Raw genomic sequence first — 23,718 nt, 5'->3', positions numbered from 1 at the left:
TTTTTTTTATTGTATTTAATTTTATAAAATAACCATTTGGCTCAACATAGTTAACATTATAATAAAGCATGCGAAATAAATTTTCAAGTAGTTAGTTAATACTTTCCACTCCACTATGTTTGCAGATTCGCATTAACCTTTGTGAAGTAAAGAATTTTAACTGCTTATGCTGGAAAGCCAAACAACGTTAGAAAGTTATCTCCAACTCTGAAATATTATCCTGCACTGTTATCATGCTTGAATGTTTATACATGGAGGAGACTGGTGCCTTAGGAAGAGGCAGACAGATCTGCCATCTGTTAAGCATTGACTGCTAACCCATTGTGATAAACAAGGAAGAGAAAGAAGACTTAATGTCTTTTTTGCACATCTTAGCCAAGCCACTTAATATAGTTTCTGTTTCACTATTATGATAAAGATATCGATATTGTGACCTACAAATAAATGAAACAAGCAAACAAACAAACAAAAAACCTAAAAAACTAAAAACAAATTAGTCACACAGGAGAGATGATAAAAGAAATTTTCTTTTGAAATTAAAGTTTTTAAATATGCCAGTTCTCCTTGCCCCTCCTAATTCTCTTTTTGGTGTGCCATTAAAAGTCCTCTGTTCAGTTCAACTATCAACTGCACATAATGTTCTATGCTAACTCCTAAGTATACAGGCATCAAAGATGCAATCCTTATTCTCAAAGCCATCACAGTTTTAAATGAAAACCAGACAGATTAGTGATGGATTTACATAGATAACAGAGTCAAAATTAACTTTGGTATGATATGAACTCACTTGTTGAAACAAATAATGTCTGAGTTGGGTTGAACTATATAAATAAGAGTTCATGAAAAAGATAAGGAGGCAGAGAGAACCCCCAGCAGGAGGAACATGCAGAAGTGGTTGTCATCCCCTCTAGATCGGCGATCAAGCTCCTTGTGTACCACATCATACTGTTTAAATTGGCCCACCATGCTTAGTACAATAACAGGTACTCAAAGCATTCACACTAAATTACACACTAGTCTTTTTACATGAAGGTGAAAGTGCTTTGTCAGTACAAAGGGCACGAATGTACTTTATGGCTTTTCTTCTAATGAAACACCAACTATCACAAAATCTAACAAACTTAGATGCCAAACTGTTACTTTAGAGGTAGCATTCATACTAAAGATATCAATATTCTTTAAGTATAATTTACTATCATTAATACCAAAAGATAGTAACAGTTTTTAAAATACTGTTTTATAGGTGGCAGGGGGAAGGGGGAAGGTGGCAGGGGAAAAAATAACAAGTAGTTACTCTGTGAGTTATCCCACAGGCTCTGAGTCACGCCCCCTAAATTCAAAGACCAGTTCCACTGTATTTGCACTAAGTGACTTTGTGCTATTTATTTGCCACTTTGGGGCCTCAGTTCATTTTCTTATCTATAAAACAGAGATACTAATCACGAGGGTTGCTACAAAATTTAAATACGATGATCCATGTGAAGCTCTTGGAATAGTGACGACGAAGCTATATTATTAAACATTTTTAATGAAAGAATTTATATTCTCTAAATTACTAGTCCTTCAATGATGTTAGCTGTACCGAAATCATACTTACAGGAAATCATCCCTTATGTTCCCGTTAAAAGTGCCACACAGACCTAGTGTTCTTCTTTTCCATGCACTGGTGAGCTGAATATAAATTCTTTCCCCATCTATAGCAAACAGAATCTTCAAACCAAATGTGGTTTTTAGAAGAATAAATAAGGATGACAGAGTCTGAATTTCAACAATTCCTACAGGCAAAGAACATACATAAATCAGCTTTGAGATTCAGAGGCAGTGTTCTGAAATGCTAGCATGAAACACCAGGACTCTTCTTCTAAGCCTGGGACACGGGGGAGGCAGATTTCCAGTTCCTGCCCCTGGGCTTCAGGGCCAATTTTTGCCACTTTGTGCCTGCTTTCTTTTCTCCCATTGCTCTTCTGTCCCTCCTTTCTAGGTGGTAAGTAGATATTTTTAATAGATTGTCAAGTCCAAATCTAATTTCTGTTGGCAAGCATCTCATGGGAGTCCTTAGACATTTTTAATCTGATCTCTTTTCCTCAGTGAGTGCGTGTGTGTGTGTGTGTGTGTGTGTGTGTGTGTGAATTTTTCCCAAAACTGGTTGTGATTCAATAAGGAAGTGACACTTTCCTCAAAAATTCCCCATTCCCTTGAGGCTGTCTGCAAAAAGAGGAGCACAGCACTTGACAAGCACCATTTTATGAGACACCGTTGGAGACAAGCAACTTGTGTTCAAGACTGAACTGATGACTTTTGCCACCAGAAGAGTTGCTCCTGTAGCCCTATCACAATTTCTGCCATCATTTGGTCACCAAACCCAGAAATCGGAGAATCACTCTTTGATTACTTCATTCCCCTTTTGCCTGCCCTTCCCCAGTAAAATCCATCACCAAATTCAAACCATTTTCTTCTAAATAATTTTCAGTCTGTCTTCTTCCCATCTCTATTGTCACTGCCTTAGATCAGTTCCTCCTCATTTCTTGCAAGCACTACTTTAATAACATCCTAACTATGCTCCATGTTTCCTGTCTAATATCTCTCAATGCCACTTCCACACTGCTCCATAGTGTTCTACAAAAAAAAAAAAAAAAAAAGTCTTATCCATCTTCTCATTAAAACTCATTATTTGGTTGAACCACATGAGATTATCATCTGTGTATATAAAAATGGTAAAATATGATAATTTTACATCAAGTTCAACTTCCTTAGCATGACAATGAGTAGCATAATCATGTAATTTCTAATACAAATTGGGACATTTCTGAAAGCAAAAGACACTGTTATTAATAACTACACTAGAACACAAACATGAACAGGGTCTGTCCCAGGAAAATCACAATGTGTAATGCCTTGTATCTAAGGCCTTCCCCAGTCTCATCCTCACCTATTTCCCTATTCTCATCTCTGGACATTGTCCATTTACCCTCTTCAGGCTTTAGCAATGCCAAACAAGCTATAGTCCCCCCTAAACATACTGCAGAGTTCTACCCATCCGTACTATGCATGGAACACTTTCACTCTCTTATCCCAACAACCTTCAGCTTTAAATGCTCAATGAGGCAGCACCTCCTTCAGAAAACCTTCCTGACCTTACCTGCACAACCCTCCCAAGGTGGGGAGAGCTGCACTCAGTTGGATCCCCAAAGGCCTTATGCATATCTTTGAATTTATAATATTTTAAACAAGAAGCTGTTGGCATGTGTCTCTCCCCTTCCAAACTTAGGCCACTTGAGATAAACATTAAGTCCCATAAACATGGTGGTCTGCACTATGTCTAGTGAGGAACTGGCAACATACAGGCCCTCAAAAGTTAGGATAATCAGCCAATGGGAGAAGAGTCCATTTAGGTTGTTTTGTTGTTGTTTTAATGTAAGGAAAGTACACCATTAGCATTGCTTCTTACCATTCAGATTGTAGCCTTGGTTAGGAGTGGTAAGGATTTGTCCTCCTCTATTAAGGGTCACTTGTTTATTAAAATCATCCTCCAGAATGAGAGTTATAGACTGAAGGCAGACTAAGCCAAGATTCTGCATAAAAATCAAATCATCAATTAAAGGAATGAGAGAGATAAAGAGACATAGAAAGAGAAAAACAGGAAAAGGTGAGGCAGTGAAAGGAGAGAAGTAAGGAGAAAGAGAGTGTACATAGATAAGAATTTCTGGTACCGGGGGTGCCAAAAACATGTATACACATGACTTGTATTCATCTTTTGTTATCGATATATATTGAATATTACAATTTTAATACAGTTTTTCCTTTCTTAAATTATGTATAAATAATAAAGTAATAACTACATAATCCATCTTATGTAGCCCCATTACTAACACAATATATCTTTATATAGTACATTAAATATAACATGTGCATACATATATTTTACATAGAACATTAAATAAAGTTGTTTCAATAAAGTACCAACAATTATGTTTTTCATAGCATATAGTTTAAGTAGTTCTCCAAATTCATTTAAGTAATATATGAGACATAAAAAAAAAATTAATAAAGAAAAGAACAAAGAGAATTAGGATTCTACATAGAAAGCTTATTCAGACTCTGATATATTACAAAGGAAATAAAGTCAAACTGGACAAAAGGCAAATAAGGCTGTTCAGAATTTTGTTGGAAATAACCATTTCATACTGAAATAAAACCATAAAATTAAAGATCTTTGCAAAGTTTTGGCTACCTGATTTAGAGAGATGAGAAATTTGGGTGCCTTTATTTACAAATTATTGACACCTTTATTTGAAGAAAAGATCTAAAATAAATATTTCAGTATGCTAAGAAATTTATCCTATCTACTTAGAACAATATGAAACCTGTACAATCCTGTCAAAAATCATCTCTTTAAAACAGTGATTTTTGAAGTAACCAAAACTTAAGTCCATTGTGCAATCATGCATGAAATCTTCAAAAAACTATACATCCAAATAACATTTTTTAAGAAAGAAAATGCAGTTAAGTATATAATATTTAATCTAAAACATATTTGTTCTCATATTTTAATATCTCTACAATTAGGATGCATCATATAATCAATAGTATAACAGATTAATTATCGATGTGTTTATCTTTCTTTGTAGTATATAGGATAATTAATGATGCATCTAACAACCAATGGTGTCTTATTTTTGAAGAAAATAACTATACTCATTTGTGCTACCATTCTTAACCTAGAGGTGAAGTTTGAATCAAAAAAAATAAAAAGTGAACATTCCTCCTGTCATTTAGAGATATTCTTACCTGCTCACAGTGAGCTTTCTGTAAAGTAAGTGTGAATTTATCTTTTCCAGTTCCTTTCACTAGGATGTATTGGCACATTCCAATAAAAGAATAGTGTCGACCATCAAAAGTTGTAAAATGAGAATCACCTACAACGGAGCATTGAACTAACAACAAAAACATAGTGAAAATGAGGAGGAGAGAGAGAAGAAAGAGAAGGAGGAGGAAGAAATTCTTTATTCTTAAAAGACAGGATGTCAACATAGGGTAAATAATCATGTATCAAAAAGAATAACTAAAATGTTTAAAATTTATTAGTTTGACAAACTTACTAAATTATGTTATTCAATTTAATTTAAAGTTTACTAAATGATAGCTCTTCCACATGTTTTAGGTTTTGTAATATTTTTACTATTTTATTATTTTTTACTAAATTTGTCTGCTAAATATCATCGATTCAATTTTCCATTTGTCCTCTGACTATCTATGTTTATATCTCTCTTATTATATATGAGATGACCTCATAAAAATCAGTACTGTCTTCTTCCTCAATTTCAAAAAAATTGAGACATTTTCTTTAAAAACATTTTAAAAATTACCTGGACAGTCATGCTCAGTGCAGTTCCAAACTCCACCAACACATACGCTAAATGAAATGATAAAAATATTAATCTACTGGTGTAGATAAACTGCATTGATTGCATCAATGTATTGATTAATGTATCAAAATATATCATGTTTATAGGCTCAAAATAATCTGACTCAAAACATATTTCTCTCTGCCCAAATTCAATTAACTGGTAAACTTGGTTGGCCGGCACTTAAATTATTTATTGTGTCATACTTTAAAATCACTAAAGCTGATACAAAGGGAGTAGTAAGCAAACAGAGAACTTCTGTTTTTTACCTTCTTTCATTACTTAAACTCAAAAAGGTCATACACACAAAAACAGTATTTGCCTATTATGCATAAAGAGTTAGACAATTAACTCATCTACTACAAACTAAGAAAATTGGTACAAGGGTCATCAGCCATTAAAGAGAGAAAAGATGTCTTCTTATGTAAGATAAATTCTACCATCAAAAAGATAGGAGTTCTGGAGGACAGAAGCAGTCTGTAAAAGGCAGAAACTCAAATCAGTATCTAAGAACTGGCTTAGTTATCCAATTGCATTCCCGTTATATACACTGACACCAAAGGGGAAAGAGCCTGATGACATTTAGATCTCTGTTTCTTTTTAGGACTGCCCTAGAGGAATTAATGCTTGCCTACACTAGTCTTAGCTAACTTAATAAGAAATTCTAAACATCTCAGTTCATGGCCAAAAATTGGCAGGCAATATGGAGAGTCACTTTTTCAAGTATCCAGTAGAGACAGTCAAGAGCACCATTGAGTTCTAAGAGCAAAAGTATGTGCAAATAAGTGATTACAAATAATAAGAAAATACAACAGACTCTACATGGTTAAAGGTTTTATGGAATTACCAAGGGAAGGGAGAAGAATTGCATCATAAAAGAAGATATAGATGCCCTCCACCACTCTACAGATTTTAAATAAAATGCAAATTATGTCTTGGAAGTTTTGGAAGAAAATCAGTAACAAGTGTATTCTTTTAAACCATGTCATGGTGAAGTTGTCAACTAACCAGGGACCCAGAAACAACTGGCTGTGCATTGATCACATACCATTCAGTGCATTCTTGTTCAATTTTTGAACCAACTGAATAAGCTAATCCATGAAAACTACATGGGCAATTTTCCAAGAGGATGCAAGTTCCATTTTCCATTATGAGGCCTAGTTAAGAAAAATATGTATCAAACTTCAAAAGAAATAAGAGATCACATTCTTTGAGTATAATAATTCAAGCAACTTTTACTGAATACCTGCTTACACTAGATAATGAAATACAAATTTCTTTACTTTCAAGGAGGTTACCAACATCCTGGTTCTACCTCAATCAGCAACTACCTTATGAAAGTCTATTTCAGTGGTTTTCAACTTTTGTTATCCCATGACTTGCTATTAAAAACTCAAGGTTCATCACATAGAATCAAGGAGACTAGATAGTGTTTCCTTGCTTTTGAAGAAAGAAGGGAAGAAGAGAGGGAGAATATATATTCTTGGTTTAATCTCTGTTCATCTCACAATGAGAGATTTACACTATCATCACACATATAATAAATAGCCAGCCAGTGCTACTCAAAGGGCAAATACAGTGGAACTGTGTTTGTTATTCTCTCTAATGAGTAAAGGTGGTTGAGCCAGAATGTAAATCAGCTATGTTACTAAGCACACTGCTTCATTCAGCCGACTTTTTTTCTGTGTAAGACTTTCTAAATGGAGGAAGCATTGACTTATATTCTGGTGCAAACTTCTTATCTCATCATTGACTGGTAACAAACAATTCAGGCCTGACACTGGTCCAAAGATCCTACTTTGAGTAGCACTGACACAGCAGTGGACTGAGGTCACCTATCTGGTTCCAAGTACTCCTCACTCATATTAACTACATGACAGTGGTAAAGTCACTTAACTCTCTGGGTTTCTTTTTTTTTTTTTTTTTTTTTTTTTTTTAATCTGTAAGAATAAAAAGTTTTGAGTGAATCCTCAGTATTCTTCTTTAAAAAGATCTATTGGTGTAGAAGTCATTCCTAAGTTTAAATCCCACCTGTATCATTTGCTATATTACTTCTAATTTCAAATATTAAAGCTACATCAGGACTAAAATCTTGTGTTGCCAACATGTGAAGGCTTTTTTTTCTGAAATTGCTTTCATAAATGATTAAATATTTTTAAATATGCAATGAAATAAAAGATTTCAGAACTCCAGATTCCAAATTTCCTGAGAAATTTACAAAGCAATGAGCCTTTTTCTTACAGAAAAGCAGCCCAAAATAAAAACCAAATCCTACAAGGGTAGAAAATGACAACAGCCCTCATGGATGACCTGGGAGAGGATGTGGCAATGTGGTTCTCAAATCACAGGATGCTAATTTCCATGAGTGTGAACATGGTTTCCTTCATGAAACACTTACCATCTGGACAGTAACATCCATCAAGACATTGGAGATTGCTCCCAAGACACTGTCTGTCAAATGTGCAGGTGGGTGGGCAACAACTGATACAATCCCGATGGACAAAGCTATCATCACATTTGTCAGCTGAAATGGGCAAACAGAGCACCTGTAAGTCAACTTTAGTCACTTCTTTTTCAAAGAAAGTTTAGTGTTTCAAAAAGTTTGCAAGTTTACCAATGTTACTTCATCAATAACATATCCTTCACTTCATCAGTTCTGAGTACTAGGATAAGCCTAAAATTAACCAAAGTACACAGGACATAGAAAATAAGGAAACATACTGCATGCTGGGAAGTCATCTCTCCAGCCTTGGATAGGGTAGCCAGCATGGGAACAGGCTCTCGCATACTCGGTGGCTGCTCGACAGTAGGTATCGTCATCGTCAGTTCTAGAAAGTGGAAAGACAGAGCCAGAATCACACTGAAAGTACTGACAGAATCTATGTTTTTGAGTTCCTGATCCCTAGAAATGGTGAGAATGTGGTGAATGTTCCAAAATTAACTGATGTCAGCTTACATACAGTATAATGTATTAGGTGCAATAATGCAGAAAACAAATCAACATGTGATCCCAGCTGAAAAAGCCTAGGTAAATTGTCTGCAGCAAAGTCTTTCAATAATTTGACCATTTTTCTTTTGATTCGAGGGCCTATACTGAAAAAGATTTCTGTTTTAATTACGACATTCTTCCAGAATCCTTATATGTATTTTTTGGCTCCTACACAAAGCATCCCAGACTTTTTAGAATTTAATAAGTCCTATTACAACAGATACAATCCTATTGCAATGAAAGCACCAAATATGAAAATTATTTCAAAGAAACCATGCTCTTGATAGTCTATGTGCTGGAATAAAACCAATACTAATAATTTGCAGCACTTTTGAAAGGTTGAATAAACAGCATTTAACTTAAGATTTAAAAGATGTTTAATTCTTTCAAGTTTAAATTACTAAAGCTAGTTACTTTTATAATATTGTCAAAGTAAATAATCTCTAATTATTTTCTTATAATCACCCTAGAACCTCCCCCAAACAAAATATAAGGGGTCAACCAATTTCCAAAGCAGATTAACAAGGTATCTATAAAATAAGCAGGGTTTTATAATAAGGTAGTGGGCCTGTTTTTCAACCCAACTCAAACTCCAAATTGAATAGTTAAATATCTTGAATGTTAAGATAATGACCTTGAGAATGTTGAATTTTGTGAACCTTAGCATTTTCAGTATCTCTATTGTAAAAGCCATCCGTCTCAAATTGCACTTATCCTGTGCTTCTGTAATTGGAGTCATGCGCTTATCTAGTCCAATTAACCGAGCTTTAGAAGGAAAAAGGAACTGAGCATATAAAGTTCAGGAGCTCAGAAAATATTCTAAACCTCCAAACAAGAAAAGTCTCTGAAAAACAGGGTAAGCTAAAATTCTTGAATTCCTAGAAAGATATTAGGTTTATGATTTACCTTTAAATATGTGCATTATTTCCTACAATTAGCAGAGGCTTTGAAAGCTAACAAAGTACGGAATATTGGTTTTCCAGCCCAATGCAACTATTAATAAAATAGCTACCATTTGTTGTCTATGTTACTCTGTGACATTACATGTAAACTCACAGCAAACGAGCTTATTTGTCTATTTTGGATGTAAACTTTAGTAAGGAAAATGAGCATTCAGAAATAACTGTTTTTAAGTCAATGACTTTGGTGTGACAAAATTAGAATCATTTCCTTGCTGGTAGGTTTATCAATCTTAGGAGCAGAAGGAGGGCTTAAATTCAAGAATTGGTATTGTCTCATCCTTTAAGCTCTAACTCAGACGTCATCTCCTCTGTGGCGCTTTACGAGGCATCCCTGATGAATCAGTAGTTCTCTCCTGCACATCCGGAGTACTTTGCATTTAGGACATATGTCACTGTTGGAGACCTGTTTCTAGCGCCATTAGAATCCAAGTTCCCAGGACAGGGATCATGTGTAAATTGTTTCTGTTTCTCCATGGTGTGGCACAATGCTCAGAGTAGATGCTCAGAAAATGTGTGTTGAATCAAATGCAATACACTAGCACAATCCAAGCAGGAAATGAACTTGAGTTCAGTAGTCACAAGGCTATTCTCATAGTATAGGATCCTTGTGACGCAGTCCCCTAATATGAATATTTCCTTTAGGGGAGAAAGAACGTATGTAGTTCGAGTCCTGGGTGACATATTGTGAGGAGTGAAAGCCTAACTCTGAGAGCTTCTCGCTTCCATTTTATCAGTGACAACTTACTCAATTAATAATGCCCTTCTTTTCATATTATGTGCCTGCTCTGCCCCCAAACCTGGCCTCATCACCCCAAACATACCGCATAAGGTCTCAGATGATTTCATTCAGTAAAAGATGTTTCTCTATCCTGCTATTTTTATTTGCCCTCTAGAAAGCAATTAGGTTTCAAAACCCAAAGCTTAAAGATAACAAAATTTCAAAAGACATAAATGTTAGTTTCTCAGTGATGAAATTGCAGACCAAGTGAGTGTGGCAGAGACTGGCTTTGTCCCAGTTCCCTTTTCTTCTTTTCAGTATTAGAACCTCCAAGCTTTTACCAAGCATTTGGCTGCCCAGTCAGACAACATTTCCCAGCAATCGTGGCCAAAGGATTAAAAATGGGAACGTACATGAGACTTCCAGGTCACTTTAAAAAAAAAAAAAGCAAAAAGCTGCCAGCCCTCTACCTCCTTTGCAAAGGGCAAAAATATGGACATGGTAGTGATAAGCCAGTTTGGGTCGTGAAATTGAGAACAGTCCCCCAGAAACTGAGAATAAGGCCCTGGGGATGACATAGGATCAGTATCACTGAGTTATTGGAAATCTTATGGAGTGGGCACCTGGTACAAACCCAGGACCACTTACCAGCTTGGATTTTGTGTGGGAGAAATATAAGCATTCAATTTAATTGAAGTCACTGATACTTTGGCAATTGAAGCAGCCAAACAATATCCTAACTAATAAACAGAGAAGGACTTTCCAGTCCCTGCCAAATGACACTTTATCTCAGTCTACTTAAGAGGTGAGTACGAAAGATAATGATAAAGACAGGTGTAAAGACTACTGGAGAATGGTCCAAGAATGAGTTTCCATGGAATAAGAACAATTTTTAATTCCATACACATGGCTAAATAAGGACCATGAACTACCTATAGCGATCCTCAAAAAAAGAGACTGAATGAAAGAACAGAGCTAGAACAATATAGTGCTTAAATGAAAAATAAAACCAAATAGGGAACAGAATGTTGTAAAATATAGAGTAAGGTCAACACCCGATATTTCAGGTGGAGGGGAAGCCCTTTCAAAGAGTTAGTTCATAAATTTGTAAAATTTAGAGACTATACATATAAAGATATAACTGCTTTTTACTAAAAATTAACAAGTGTCTCAAATAAGCTTATGTTAATATCTGGAAAATACCATTATATTCATTATTTTTGTAATAATCTCCATTTAATTAAAGCTCAGTAGTTATGAATAAGACAATTTAATACTACCTCAACCTTCCCTCTTTGTTCTCACCTTAATAAACTTAAACCTCTTAATAAGCTACCCAAGATGCCATTTAAGTGGTTTCACTCAACCAAAAATTAGTCTGGCCTCTTACAACAAATTTCCCACGTATCATTTACACTTCTTGAGATTCTTTTTAAAAAAATGCAGTTTTGCTAAAATTTCTTGGGATGTTCTTGAACCTTCAAGAAGCTAATCAGATATGCTTGGTAAATTTTTGAATAAAAATATAGTAGAAAGAACTTCACCTCAATAATGGGTAATTTATAGTAAATTCTACATTGATGAACATATTATGATGGGTCTCACTGAATTTGTTCTCTAGAAACCACCTAGTCTAGGTGTTCTTAACCTGGAAGAGAATGCAGGAGTCTGTGACCTTGGATGGGAAAAATATTACATGTTTAGTTTCACGAATCTCCAGGTGAAATTTAGCATTTTCCTCAATTATACATGTAGGTAACACATCAAGATATTTTTAGCAGTATCTGTGACTTTCACCAATATATTTCATATCTCGTTTTATTGTTTTCATTGTAACTGCAGCAGATATCTCAAAATGTTGTTTACACCCATCACTATGTCAAACTATAGCACTTATTAGACATGAAATGTATATAAAAAAGCACATATATCAGAAATTCATTTCTTTTACTATATTGATAACTATTTCAATATAGTTTCCTTTGTAAACTTAATGTGTTTTATTACATGTATTTCAAAACATTATTTTGCAAAAGAGTCTATAGACATCTCTAGACTCTCAAAGGGATTAGTGGCATAAAAAAATATTTAAGAATTGCTGTATTCTGTTCATGCTGCTTATATAAAACACTAAGACTGTACCTGTTATCCAGTAAGCTTTTAATAGCTATTAGCATAGTTTTTGTTTTACATTCCCCATTATACTTTGTGAACTGCTGGGATGGCTAAGTTACAGAAGTGGTTTTGGCTCTTCATTTTTGGGTAAAGAAAACTTTATTGCAAATACTAATCATTTCACTTACTTGCAAAGGTCATTAACACAGCTGGCTATATATAAATATGGGTCAATATATTCATGGCAGCTCAAAAAAGGAAACTGCAACAGTATCTGACACTTGAAGAAGATTGCCTGTGCAGAAAAAAATGGCAGTCACTAGAACATATTTAATAATACGGTGTACTCTCATTTTTTCTACTTATCTATTTACAAGAGTCTCTGTTCTTACCAGGAAAGAGAAGGTAATTTCCACTTAGAAATTTTAACCAACATTTTATAACTACATAATTTTGTAAAGAGCACTGTTTTTATGAAACTCATCACATTCATTATTTCTGAAATAATCTTAAAGTTATTCCTGTTGTAGTTACATTTCCTAAATTTAATAGTGTTGAATTCTGTAGTGTTTGCACTAAAAATGCTTAATGTTAAATATGCAAATACAATATATGTGCATTACACCCAACATGCCCAAATTTTTCACATCAAATTTACCTCAAATGCTGGCATTCCACTGGAGCATGGATTTGGAAAATCTGAGGGTGTGGGTACACATCTGATATTATCTGGAGTTTGTACCAACCAACTATTTGCAAACATGGCAATGTCTTCTGTGTAGTCCTCTATTTCACATAAAGACACACACAAAAATATGTGTAATAGTATCACTTTCCACAAACACATAGTTTGTCAACATAAACTTCCTGGTCAAAAAGTAAAACTCAATAATTCTATGCTTATCAATGATATTAGACTGTAACATTACTTTAGTATAATAAAGATAAATTGAACAAAGTGGAAGCACCAAAGAAAAGTTAATATCATTGGAGAGAAAAAGGAAACTTCATTGAAGCAACACGACAAAGGATTGAAGATGAATGGTACAACTTGAACACCAGTAAATCCCTAATTGGCCTACAGCTTGTGCAATAGACAGGAGAAAAATATGCACAAAACTTAAGAAACTTAAGTCAAAGTTTGGTGTGAAAGTTTTCAGAAAGCCCTCCCATTATATTTGACATTAGTCAGAACCTTACTAAAATTGTAGTTACATATTAGGGGTACACAACAATAAAAAATATACATGTTTTGAGCCCTTGTGAGGATTTCAGAGGACAGTCACACAGATAGTGAAAGACTGGAAAAGACATCGGGAGAAGAAAAGACTAAGAAGTGAATTCAGGGAGACCACCTCAGGGATGATGTAGATGCCTGATCACTGCACTGTACACCTGAAGCTGAAGTTGAACAATAATGAATGTCAAATACAATTATATATATATATATATATATATATATATATATATATATATACACATATATATATATATGTATACACATATATATACACACATATATATATATTAATTAAATATATATATATATTTATTTATTTACAAGAAGCAGAGTACAGCATTAGGAATAGAGACAGTGGAAATGTAATGGCTCTGTGTGATGTCAGAGGGGTAGTAGATGGGGGTAGGGGGGTTATCACTGTGTGAGGGATATAAATGATAAATGTCTAACTATTACATTGTTTGGTGCACCTGAAACTAACAAAAAAAGTAAAAAACAAAACAGAACAAAAAAAGAAATACAGTGCTTGCAAAAGTAAATCAAGTAAAACAGAACCACACCATAAGAAGTCCATATACTATTTAATATTCAACCATATTCTCTGCAGTGCAGAGTTCATTGTACCTTGGTACACCAGGAGAGTTACACAACTCCTTTGGTATGGAATCCAAATTTAAAATAAGTTAATGTAGTTTACTTAAAAAATGGATATGTTATTAAATTGTTTGTAAACATCTTTGATAATTTACAGACAGCATAAACTTAGGAGTAAAAGGAAAAATGTTGAGACATGATTCCTTGAGGCACCTAAGATGTATCCTGTATGTCCTATTTAAATCAAATTCATAGTAAATTCTGATACTTTTCAAATTAAAAAAAAAAAGAAAAGAAGTTAATTAGTTTCATCTGAACATGATGAAAAATCTCTAAACATGCTCAGGACAGCATTATTCAGAGAAAAGATTCAGGAGCTGATACGTGTGCAGCAACAAACAGTCGGTGGTGAACACTCTGGACTCTCTGCTCCAACCCAAGTTTAAATGGTCTCAGCACCTGGCCTGAGAACCAGTTTCATAATTAATGAAAAATTAATCCTGCCTCACATTCAAAGGCTGAATCTTAACTCTCAAGGACTTAGCAGTACTGAACTAGATGCCATCCCTAAGTTCCATCTAAGACAGTTAGACTTTAGATTGGAGTTTTAGGTTCTCCAGCACATAGGTTTATATAGCCACAGGTCTACTGTTGCTGACGAGCTACAGTACCACTAGAATCAAAAATCTCCAGCCAGATGTTTGGTGACACTCTTTTAGCACCTTCAAGAGGGGAAGATAATATCCGTGTGTTACTACCAATTGTTGGGAAGACTGTAGGAGTTCATCTATAACAATGTTTTGCTCTCTTGGTGTAAAACCCCAAACTGTACTGTGGCCGTGAAGACTGGCTTTGTTCAGGCCCTTGTACACCCCCATCCCCCAACCTCCTCCACCCTCCTCATCCCACCCCCGCCCCTCCTCTATCTTCTACTCCTATTCTTGCTCAACCTACTCCAGTCATACTGGCTTTATACTGTTCTTCACTCAAACTCATTCCCACCTTGCTCTTGTTCTTTGCTCTTCAAAAATCACTCTTCCCTCCATTCTTCCCTCTGCTGTCTCCCTTGTTCATTTAAGCATCTGTTCCATATGACCTCTTCAGAGAGCCCTTTTCTGTCACATGATCTAGACTACCAAGCACACACTGTTCTATCACTCTTAATCTCCTTCCCCCACCCCCACCTCCTTTTTCTTCACGGCTACTATCATTCACAAAAATTATGCTTTAATTTGTTTCTTTATTTATTTTGTCTTTCACTATAATGCCTACTATAGGAAGGGAGAGAATTTGTTTAAGGTGTCCTTTTGCTGTATCCCTAGTTTAGTATCTAGTACACAGTAGGTGCTCAAAATACATTTGCTAAATAGGTGAATGAATAAATAAAAGGGAATTTGCAATATTTATTAACTGGATTATTAGAAGCCTAGAGCTTTCAAACTTGTCTGGCCTACTTCATTATCTCTGATATTATTGGAAGAGTTACACACTGAACTAAGCATGGACCCACTGGAATGCAATTATTTAAAAAGGGAAAAACTGATGTTCTCTTAAAGAGAAAATTTATAGTCATATTTTATTTTAAAATATCATTTTTGAAAGTCTACAGAACCAAAAATATTTCCTAAAGGCCCAATTAATATTTATGCACAAATTTTAATGTGACTAAACAACCTAGACAATTCCTTAGAGTTCACTTTATTTCATTTTATTTTTTTTAATTAAAGTTTATTGGGGTGACAATTGTTAGTAAAGATACATAGCTTTCTGGTATACAATTCTGTATTACATCATCTATAAATCACATTGTGTGTTCACCACCCAGAGTCAGTTCTCCTTGCATCACCATATATTTGATAGAGTTCAATTTAATTCCAGCTTTTCAAACACATATTTAGCTATTTATACTATATTGCATTAATAAAAGAATCACAAAAGTTGGTTATTATGAGACTTTAATCCAAGTCAATTGGTGGTCTGAGAGCCTGGAAAACTAAAACAAAAATACTTTCTATAAAGTATAAATAGAGGGGTGGATGGATAGCTCAGTTGGTTAGAGCACGAGCTCTGAGCAACACGGTTGCTGGTTCGATTCCCACATGGGCCAGTGAGCTACACTCTCTGCAACTAGAGTGAAGACAATGAGCTGCCACCGAGCCCGGGAGGGGCAGCTGGATGGTTCAGTTGGTTAGAGCATATGCTCTCAGCAACAAGGTTGCTGGTTGGACTCCCGCGTGGGATGGTGGGCTGTGCCCCCCGCAACTAGATTGACTGAGCTGCACCCTCAGCAACTAAGACTAAAAGGACAATTTGACTTAGAGCTGATGGGTCCTGGGAAAAAAACACACTGTTCCCCAATAATGTCCCATTCCTCTTTCCCAATAAAATCTTTTTAAAAAATTAAAAAAGAAAAATATATATATATATGTATATGGGGGGAGAGAAATTTATTGTCCATATTGGGACATTTCTGAGAATGAAAGTGAAGCACTATTAATTATTACGTTGAGAAAAATCAAGAGTAAACAAAGGTTTCTATGCTGATATGTACCTAGCTATAGACATAAATTAAGGAATAAGAATCTCAATTAAACAACAAATTAAAATCTTTCTATATCCCCAGAAATTCTGAAAAGCCTCATTTCTCTGTGAAGTCATCCCTGAAGAATGAGTAGGAGTGCAGAGAGAAATGCAATTTTAATCACTGTGAAGAAATTACGCATTCAATGGCATTCAATTAAACTACCTCACTGCTTCCAAAGATTTATCTAATCAGCAAAACACAGGCTGAGTTTCAAGAAAATACTAGGCATCTTAAAGCTAAAGGTAAAATAGCTCATCTGTAGACATTTTCTTTCATTATTACAATATGGGAGAAAATCAGAGGGCAAGTTCAAGTCCTATAAATTATTGTAAATTAGTTTGTATTGCTCTGTGCACCAAATAAAATTGGGAAAAAGCTGAAAATTCTCTCTAGGCTCCCAACTTCCACATACTTTCCAGAGTCCTCTTTGCCTTTGTCAGTTCAGTCATATTTAGTCCACTTGCCCCCTGCCAGGCTTCTCCCATTTACAATCTGCTAACACCCTTTTACATGCTGCCCCAGTTACTTCGCTGTGGGCAGCCATTTTATGTTCCGGGTTATCAAACTCTGTCTGACTCTGAACTCAGATCCTAATCTGCATCTTTCTGTCTCTAACCAGAGCAGATGCTATTTTCTATCCTGACCTTTATACGATATGCTCCCGATGTCCCAGCCGAATTGCCCATAGCCGTCTTGTCTAACTCTGAGAAATGAATTTTTTTTTTTTTTTTCATGAAGCTTTGATACAAAAGAAAAATAAATTAGGAATTACCATCTGACTGGTTCTGCCTGAGTCAAAACCCTACTTCCAAGTCTGTGAGCCCTCTCAGGCTAAATACTCAACTAGATTCAAAAGACCATTTCATGATGATCCTAACACTGTGTATTAGTATTGTATTTCCAGACGTTTGAATACTTTCGCTTACATTTTCTCATTTGATCCTCACAGGCTGGAAGTTCTCAGGGTCATTATTATTATCTCCATTTTACACGTGAGGAAACTGACTCCTTGGAGCGCTGCTCTTTTGTCTAGCCACTCGTAATCTAATGCTGGCGAGGCGTTATCGATCTTGGGTAAAATGTTTGCATTTTAACAAAGGCCTCTTAAAGCAATGTCTTTAATCAAACATTTTCATTTCAGCTCCATTATAGGCTTATTGAGACCAAATGGAGATGGTTATAAATTAGCCAAAATGTATTGAGCATTAACTATGCCAGGCAGTGTACAAAGTGTTTTACATGGATTGTCTCATTTAATCTTTGTAACTCTAGAGAGTATATAATACCATTATATCATTAAACTTAGAAAGTTAAAAAAGTGGCAAAGCACAATTGGAACCCCACAGTCTGACTCCAGAACCCACACTCTAAGTAGAATTTTCACTGGCCCTTAAAACACAACATACGGGCGACTATTCTCCATTAATTTTACAATATGAAAAAGTATTACATAGCACTTTATAGATTAAAAGTAAATTTCTCAAATATTTATCTAAACACAGGATGGGGAGCCAGTCAGATCTGTAATCCAACCCTGACAGCAGCATTTACAAGCTGTGTTATAGTGGACAGGTAACATTGTGTCATTATAAAAATTGAGAAAACACTACCCACCTTGCAGGATGCTGTAAGGGTTGGGAATAATATAGTTACATGCTCATATGAAGTATTATAAATAATATCGAGGTATATTCTTATTATCACTGATAACTCTTCAAGTTAAGAATTATTATATTCCTATTTTTTAGTGAAGTGACTGAGCATCAGAGAGATTAAATGAGTTGCCTCAAATCACAGAGCTTATAAGAGTTGGAACAAGATTCAAAACATGTCTGCCGGTACTAAGAACAGTATTATTTTTTTTATTACACCTCTCTGTGTGGACCTAAATTATGATTATGTCCTGTGACTCTCTTATTTTGTAGCCATTACACACTAGTACCCAATTTGAAACAGAACTCATTTTAATAGTTCACTAAGATTAGTTTTATGACTTTGAATGAATAGATAAATGATGATAGGTACATCACTATACATAATAAACTCTTTCCACGTTATTATTTAACTTTTAAAATAGTGTTCACATTTCATCATCTTTACAAAACTATTATTTGGCAGTTATTTAATTTATTCCTATCAAGACTGGATGCAAAATAATTTTTGTCCAAAAGTGGACAATTTTGTTCCAAATGGGTCTGAGTCATTAAAATATAAGCCCTGAGACGGGAGAAGTCTTTGTTTTGTTTTGTTCACTGATGTATCCCAAGCTCCTACAACAGTGCCTGACACAAAGTAAAATGTTCAGTTAATATTTGTTACATGAGTAAGTCCTGTATCTCAATTTAGCAAATGTAGACTAGCTCATGGTTCTCAAGAATGACACAAAAATATTTTCCTACTCAAGCTTCACTTAAAATCACTGAAACAGGCAAGTGATAGCTACTAATTTTACCCAACCTAGAACAAGTTGTGATATACTCTTCTGGGTACAAAAAGGTTTATCCGTGAAGGAAAAGACCTCAGAAGTACCTATACATTTCTTCCGCTCCCCTTACCTTGTAGAATGATGAAATCGTCAGATTGAATGCCATTGTAGTTCCCACATAGGCCACACGATTTCCCTTTATGCACATCTGATATTTTGAGGTAAATTCCAGATATTCCATCCCAAGCCAATGAAAAACCAAAGGTTGTTTTCACCAGAATGTAGTCAGCTAGTTTCTCAATGGAAACCTGTCCAATTGTCTGAGGTAATGTTAAACTTGAAAAAATATAACAAAGCAATCAAAGAATTATCAGGAATGATCAATTACAGAGGGTTTATTTCTTTCTTGAAGTAACTGGTCAATTAAACAAAGATAATTATTATACAAAATTATTGAATTAAACTATGTAGTTAGATTTTCCACCCCACTATTCTATAGGAAATCTTGATATTTTTTGAAAAATATAATATGGAAATACCATGTTTCCCCGAAAATAAGATCTACCCTGAAAATAAGCCCAAGTTAAGATCATCAGCCAGACAGACGCATTTAGTACTTTATGACGATGTTCCAGATGATGACATGACTGTATTTGAATAAATGTAGATTGTTGTACATGAGAAAATAAGACATCTCCTGAAAATATGCCCTAATGTATCTTTTGGAGCAAAAATTAATATAAGACCCTGTCTTATTTTCAGGGAAACACGGTAAAAAGACAACAAAAATTATATCAGTTTCTCCAAATTAATCTAGATTTTATACTTATAATTGGATGATCCTTTCAATCAACGAAAAATGCTTCTGCTAATTATCACTGATTTTTTAAATCTGGAAAACAACCTTGCTTATTTTGAATAATGAGAGCTCGAATGTATGAATTTTTATCTTGAGAGCTCAAGATAATCGAAAAACTTCTAAGTACAAACAATGGTCAAAATATGTAAACACATTGCTCAAATTCTGATTTTATTTCATTTTTATTTTTAATTGACTGTAAGGAAATAGTAGCTTCTATCTATCCCCAAAATGTTACTTTGGTATAAGTTATTGTTTTCCAAAAGAAATATATCAAAATATGATTAACTATAATTTACGTTTTAACACTGCAAAATACATTATTAGGAATATAGAATATTTTGTCCTACAGTACTGCATAGTGGTTATGCTCATAATTTTTAAGTTAATACAATTTGGCCTATATAAACATGGGTCACATTGGATATTTAAATTCCTGATCCAATGTCTACTCTTTTCATTTTTCACAAGAATGTGCATTTACAAAGGATGTGGGAGACATACGAAAACTATGGAAAACTAAATGATTGGACATTTTAAAATCACAGTAAGTTGCCTAAAATACTTTTGAAAGAACACTGTTCTTCTTCCATCCACAAGTATTATGTAAAAGAGCAGGTACTAATAATTAAAGAAATGAAAGAAAAAATCATTTTTATTAAGATAACCATGCTCACTAAAAATTATAAATTATAATATGAGTGAGGCGGGAGGTTGACAGGTATATTCAGAGAGTTCTCTCAAAAACTTCAAACTAAGGAAAAGCACGGCTACATGGCACAAAAATGACAAAACTAAACACACTCATTAACAAAAGGATATTCCCTAAAGAAACAATTCAAAATATCTGTAACCATTTTCACAAAGATATTTGCAGAGTATTTTTTTTTTTACAGAGAATTAGTTATAATAGGCAAATAACTAAAAATTTACATTGGAGAATAAATAAAAAGACTAGCTAACTGTTTCTGTAATCTATTCTTATTAAAATTTATAAGCATGAGGAATTCACAGTCAATGCATAGTAAAAGTCAGTATGAATAATATTGTTTATTTTTGCAAGGTATAAAAACTATACGTGAAAAAATGAATCATGTTTTATAAAGATAGTTCATAACACTGGGATGTTAATTGTATTTTTTGGTTTGATCATTTGTCATTTGATCTCTTTCACAGTAAATTGATTAAATAAACTGTTTTTGAAAATAAAAGGTGCATTACTGTGATTATAACACAAAAGGATGCTATTAGAGATTGGGCATAGTAGTAAAAATCAGATACTCTCCCATAAAGATGGAAAAACTCCATGCAACCTAGGGAGGAAACATTAACAATAAAAAATAAAATGAAAGCACAGATTAATGCTGAAAATTATTCATAGGTTTATATGTACCCACACCCTTCATTTCACAGGTAAGAGAAGAGAAGCCCAGAGAGGTAAGGTGTGATGTACAGAGCCTCACGCATTTGATTTCATTTTGGCACCTGTAAATTAGGCCGTAGGCCAGATACACCACTAGTATAAGCAATTTAGCTGAATAATAAGAAAACCATACTTTTTTCTATAATGCAACCTCTTTGAGTTAAAATTTAAATATTAAATCTTTGATTCAACAAAGGGTTAGTATTCTTAAAAATCTACTTTAATGGCATTTCTGTTTTATAAAGGAATTTTTAAGTATCCATTATGTTACTCAAAATTCTAAATTACTATTTAAATTTCGTTCCAAGAAATACACATGTAATGCATTATCTTCCCTTTCAAATGCCTAAGCTTTCTTTTATAAGAAAATTAGAAGTGCAGAATGCAATTGATCAAAAAAATAAGCCCCAGAGAGACAGACGGGCCATTCTGGGTCGCCTGACTATGTCATCAGTGCCTGGCTCCTCTGGTGCTTCATCCAAGCCCTTTCTGCTACCATCTGCTGCCTCTTAAGGAATCTAAACTGAGGAAAAAAAGCACCAAGGTTGGTAAGGCCATTGTGCTGGAAAGAATCCTCATGGTTCAGATACTTGCTAGTGAATTCTGAATGATGAATAGAATTGCTCCATCCCACAATTTACTTTTCCTGGCATAACTCAGCCAAGAAATATTTAAGACTGAGTACCTCTATAATTATTTAGATTAGCAGGTGGATTGTTCCATAGTATTCCCAGTTTAAAATGTATAAGACTTTCCACCAATTAAATAAATATCCCCTTCCCCCAAACTCTCATATCTTATTCTTGGCAGACAGGAAACCAGAAGTGGCACTCCCCGATCTATTCAAGAAACCCATTAAGTATCAGCTCTGAATCTTTATCAGAACATTAATGGAAAATCTCAACTGTCACCCAAAGTTCACTCATAAAAATTTGAAAAAAGACTTCCAGAGGTTTAGTTTTAAGTTCCTGCTCAAATGGAAGAAAAGATATAAAAAGAGGGCAAAAACACTTGAAGACTTAAACTATAAAGATTTCTTCCAAATCTCTCTTAGAAAAAGATGTAATTTTTTTTTCTCCACATATATAAACATATTTGTATCCTACATAAGCATTAGGCAGGTTAAACTGGTTAGATTCCTGGCCACCTGTTTGGCCTTTGGGACTACTGAAGTTTTAATCTCTATATGATATAACTTCAAGGTTATTGTTGAAAAGAAATTCTCTCTACCTACTTTCCAAAATTCACTTCCAGTGTGAGATGATTGAAAATGCTATTAATTCATGGTGTGATTTGCATTGTATCATTTATCATGTCTTACCTGATTCCATTCTTTCTTATTTCATGCCCAGAAATTCTAATTTCCACTTGATCTGAAAAGAACAAGCTGATTGACCGATAACAATAATACACTGAACCAAGGCACTTAGGGCTATTATGAACCTTAGGGGAGAAAAACAAAAGAGAGGAACAAATATGTATACATGCCTTCATTTGAGTTATTAAAACTACAATGTATGTCTACAGTTCTATGGCATCATTAGTCCTATGACACTTAACAAAATTATAACCACATTTAGGATTTTCAAGTGGAAGGAAATATTCGTCTCAGGAACTGGACAACAGAATTAACTTCATAGTGCAATTTAATTCAGCATTTTTAAACTACATATATTATGATATGATATGATATGATATGATATGATATGATATGATATGATAAAAATATATATATAATGTTTAGATACTTCTGACAGGAAGACTGTACAACACCACAAAGAAACATGTTTATGCCCATATTTTTTACCTGTTAGAGAATCATGAAATAGAACTTCAAATAGAGCAAAACACAAAGCAATACTGTAAAGCTTGCAACTATGACTATAAGCTCACTAAAAATAAAATAGCCCAAACATTTTAGGGAACAGAGATTATCTCTCAAAAAATTGATGGGAAAATTAGTTTACTAATAAAAAGAAAGCAAGAAAGAAAAGAAGAGAGAAGAGGAGGAAACAAAGAAAGGAAGAGAAGAATACCTCATTCCAAAATTAATATCAGAAGGTCCAAAAAGTAAAGTATAATAATGAAAGCATAAAATAACTGAAAGAAAATATAAATAACTGTATAGATTGAAAAGAACTTTCTAAGCATAAAAGTGATAAGAAAAATCACCAATGGTAAGATATATTTTTAATATTACAAGAATGTAATGTACTGAGGGTACCAACAAAATGTATACAAGGGAACACTTCAGTCAACATTGTTCAAGCAGTAGTTCTCCATAATCAGAAGTGTCTGGATGCTGATGGTAACCACTTTGAGCACCTCTAGTAATTGCAGAAGTCAAATGTGACCTGCATTGATCTTTTGTTATTGGTATATATTGAATATTACAATTTTAATA

At 34.3% G+C, this 23,718-nt stretch overlaps 1 protein-coding gene across 2 annotated transcripts in view; it reads right to left on the bottom strand.

Annotated features, from left to right (window-relative positions):
- OTOGL (otogelin like) overlaps positions 1-23,718 on the bottom strand; it is a 142,577-nt gene that overhangs the window by 101,892 nt on the left and 16,967 nt on the right. For both annotated transcript variants that reach the window (XM_019751251.3, XM_074325364.2), the window contains 11 exons: positions 22,636-22,757; positions 19,163-19,368; positions 12,848-12,975; positions 12,378-12,484; positions 8,127-8,233; positions 7,804-7,929; positions 6,454-6,562; positions 5,367-5,413; positions 4,789-4,934; positions 3,449-3,572; positions 1,598-1,775 (listed from right to left, as the gene is read on the bottom strand). In XM_019751251.3, coding sequence (XP_019606810.3) covers positions 1,598-1,775; positions 3,449-3,572; positions 4,789-4,934; positions 5,367-5,413; positions 6,454-6,562; positions 7,804-7,929; positions 8,127-8,233; positions 12,378-12,484; positions 12,848-12,975; positions 19,163-19,368; positions 22,636-22,757 — 1,400 coding nt within the window. The remainder of the gene's footprint in view (positions 1-1,597; positions 1,776-3,448; positions 3,573-4,788; positions 4,935-5,366; positions 5,414-6,453; positions 6,563-7,803; positions 7,930-8,126; positions 8,234-12,377; positions 12,485-12,847; positions 12,976-19,162; positions 19,369-22,635; positions 22,758-23,718) is intronic.

The sequence above is a fragment of the Rhinolophus sinicus genome, chromosome 1, assembly GCF_057876585.1.
Source record: "Rhinolophus sinicus isolate RSI-liver-muscle chromosome 1, RSI-T2T, whole genome shotgun sequence".
Taxonomy (NCBI): Eukaryota; Metazoa; Chordata; class Mammalia; order Chiroptera; family Rhinolophidae; genus Rhinolophus; species Rhinolophus sinicus.
This window is presented reverse-complemented; position numbering and strand designations above follow the sequence as displayed.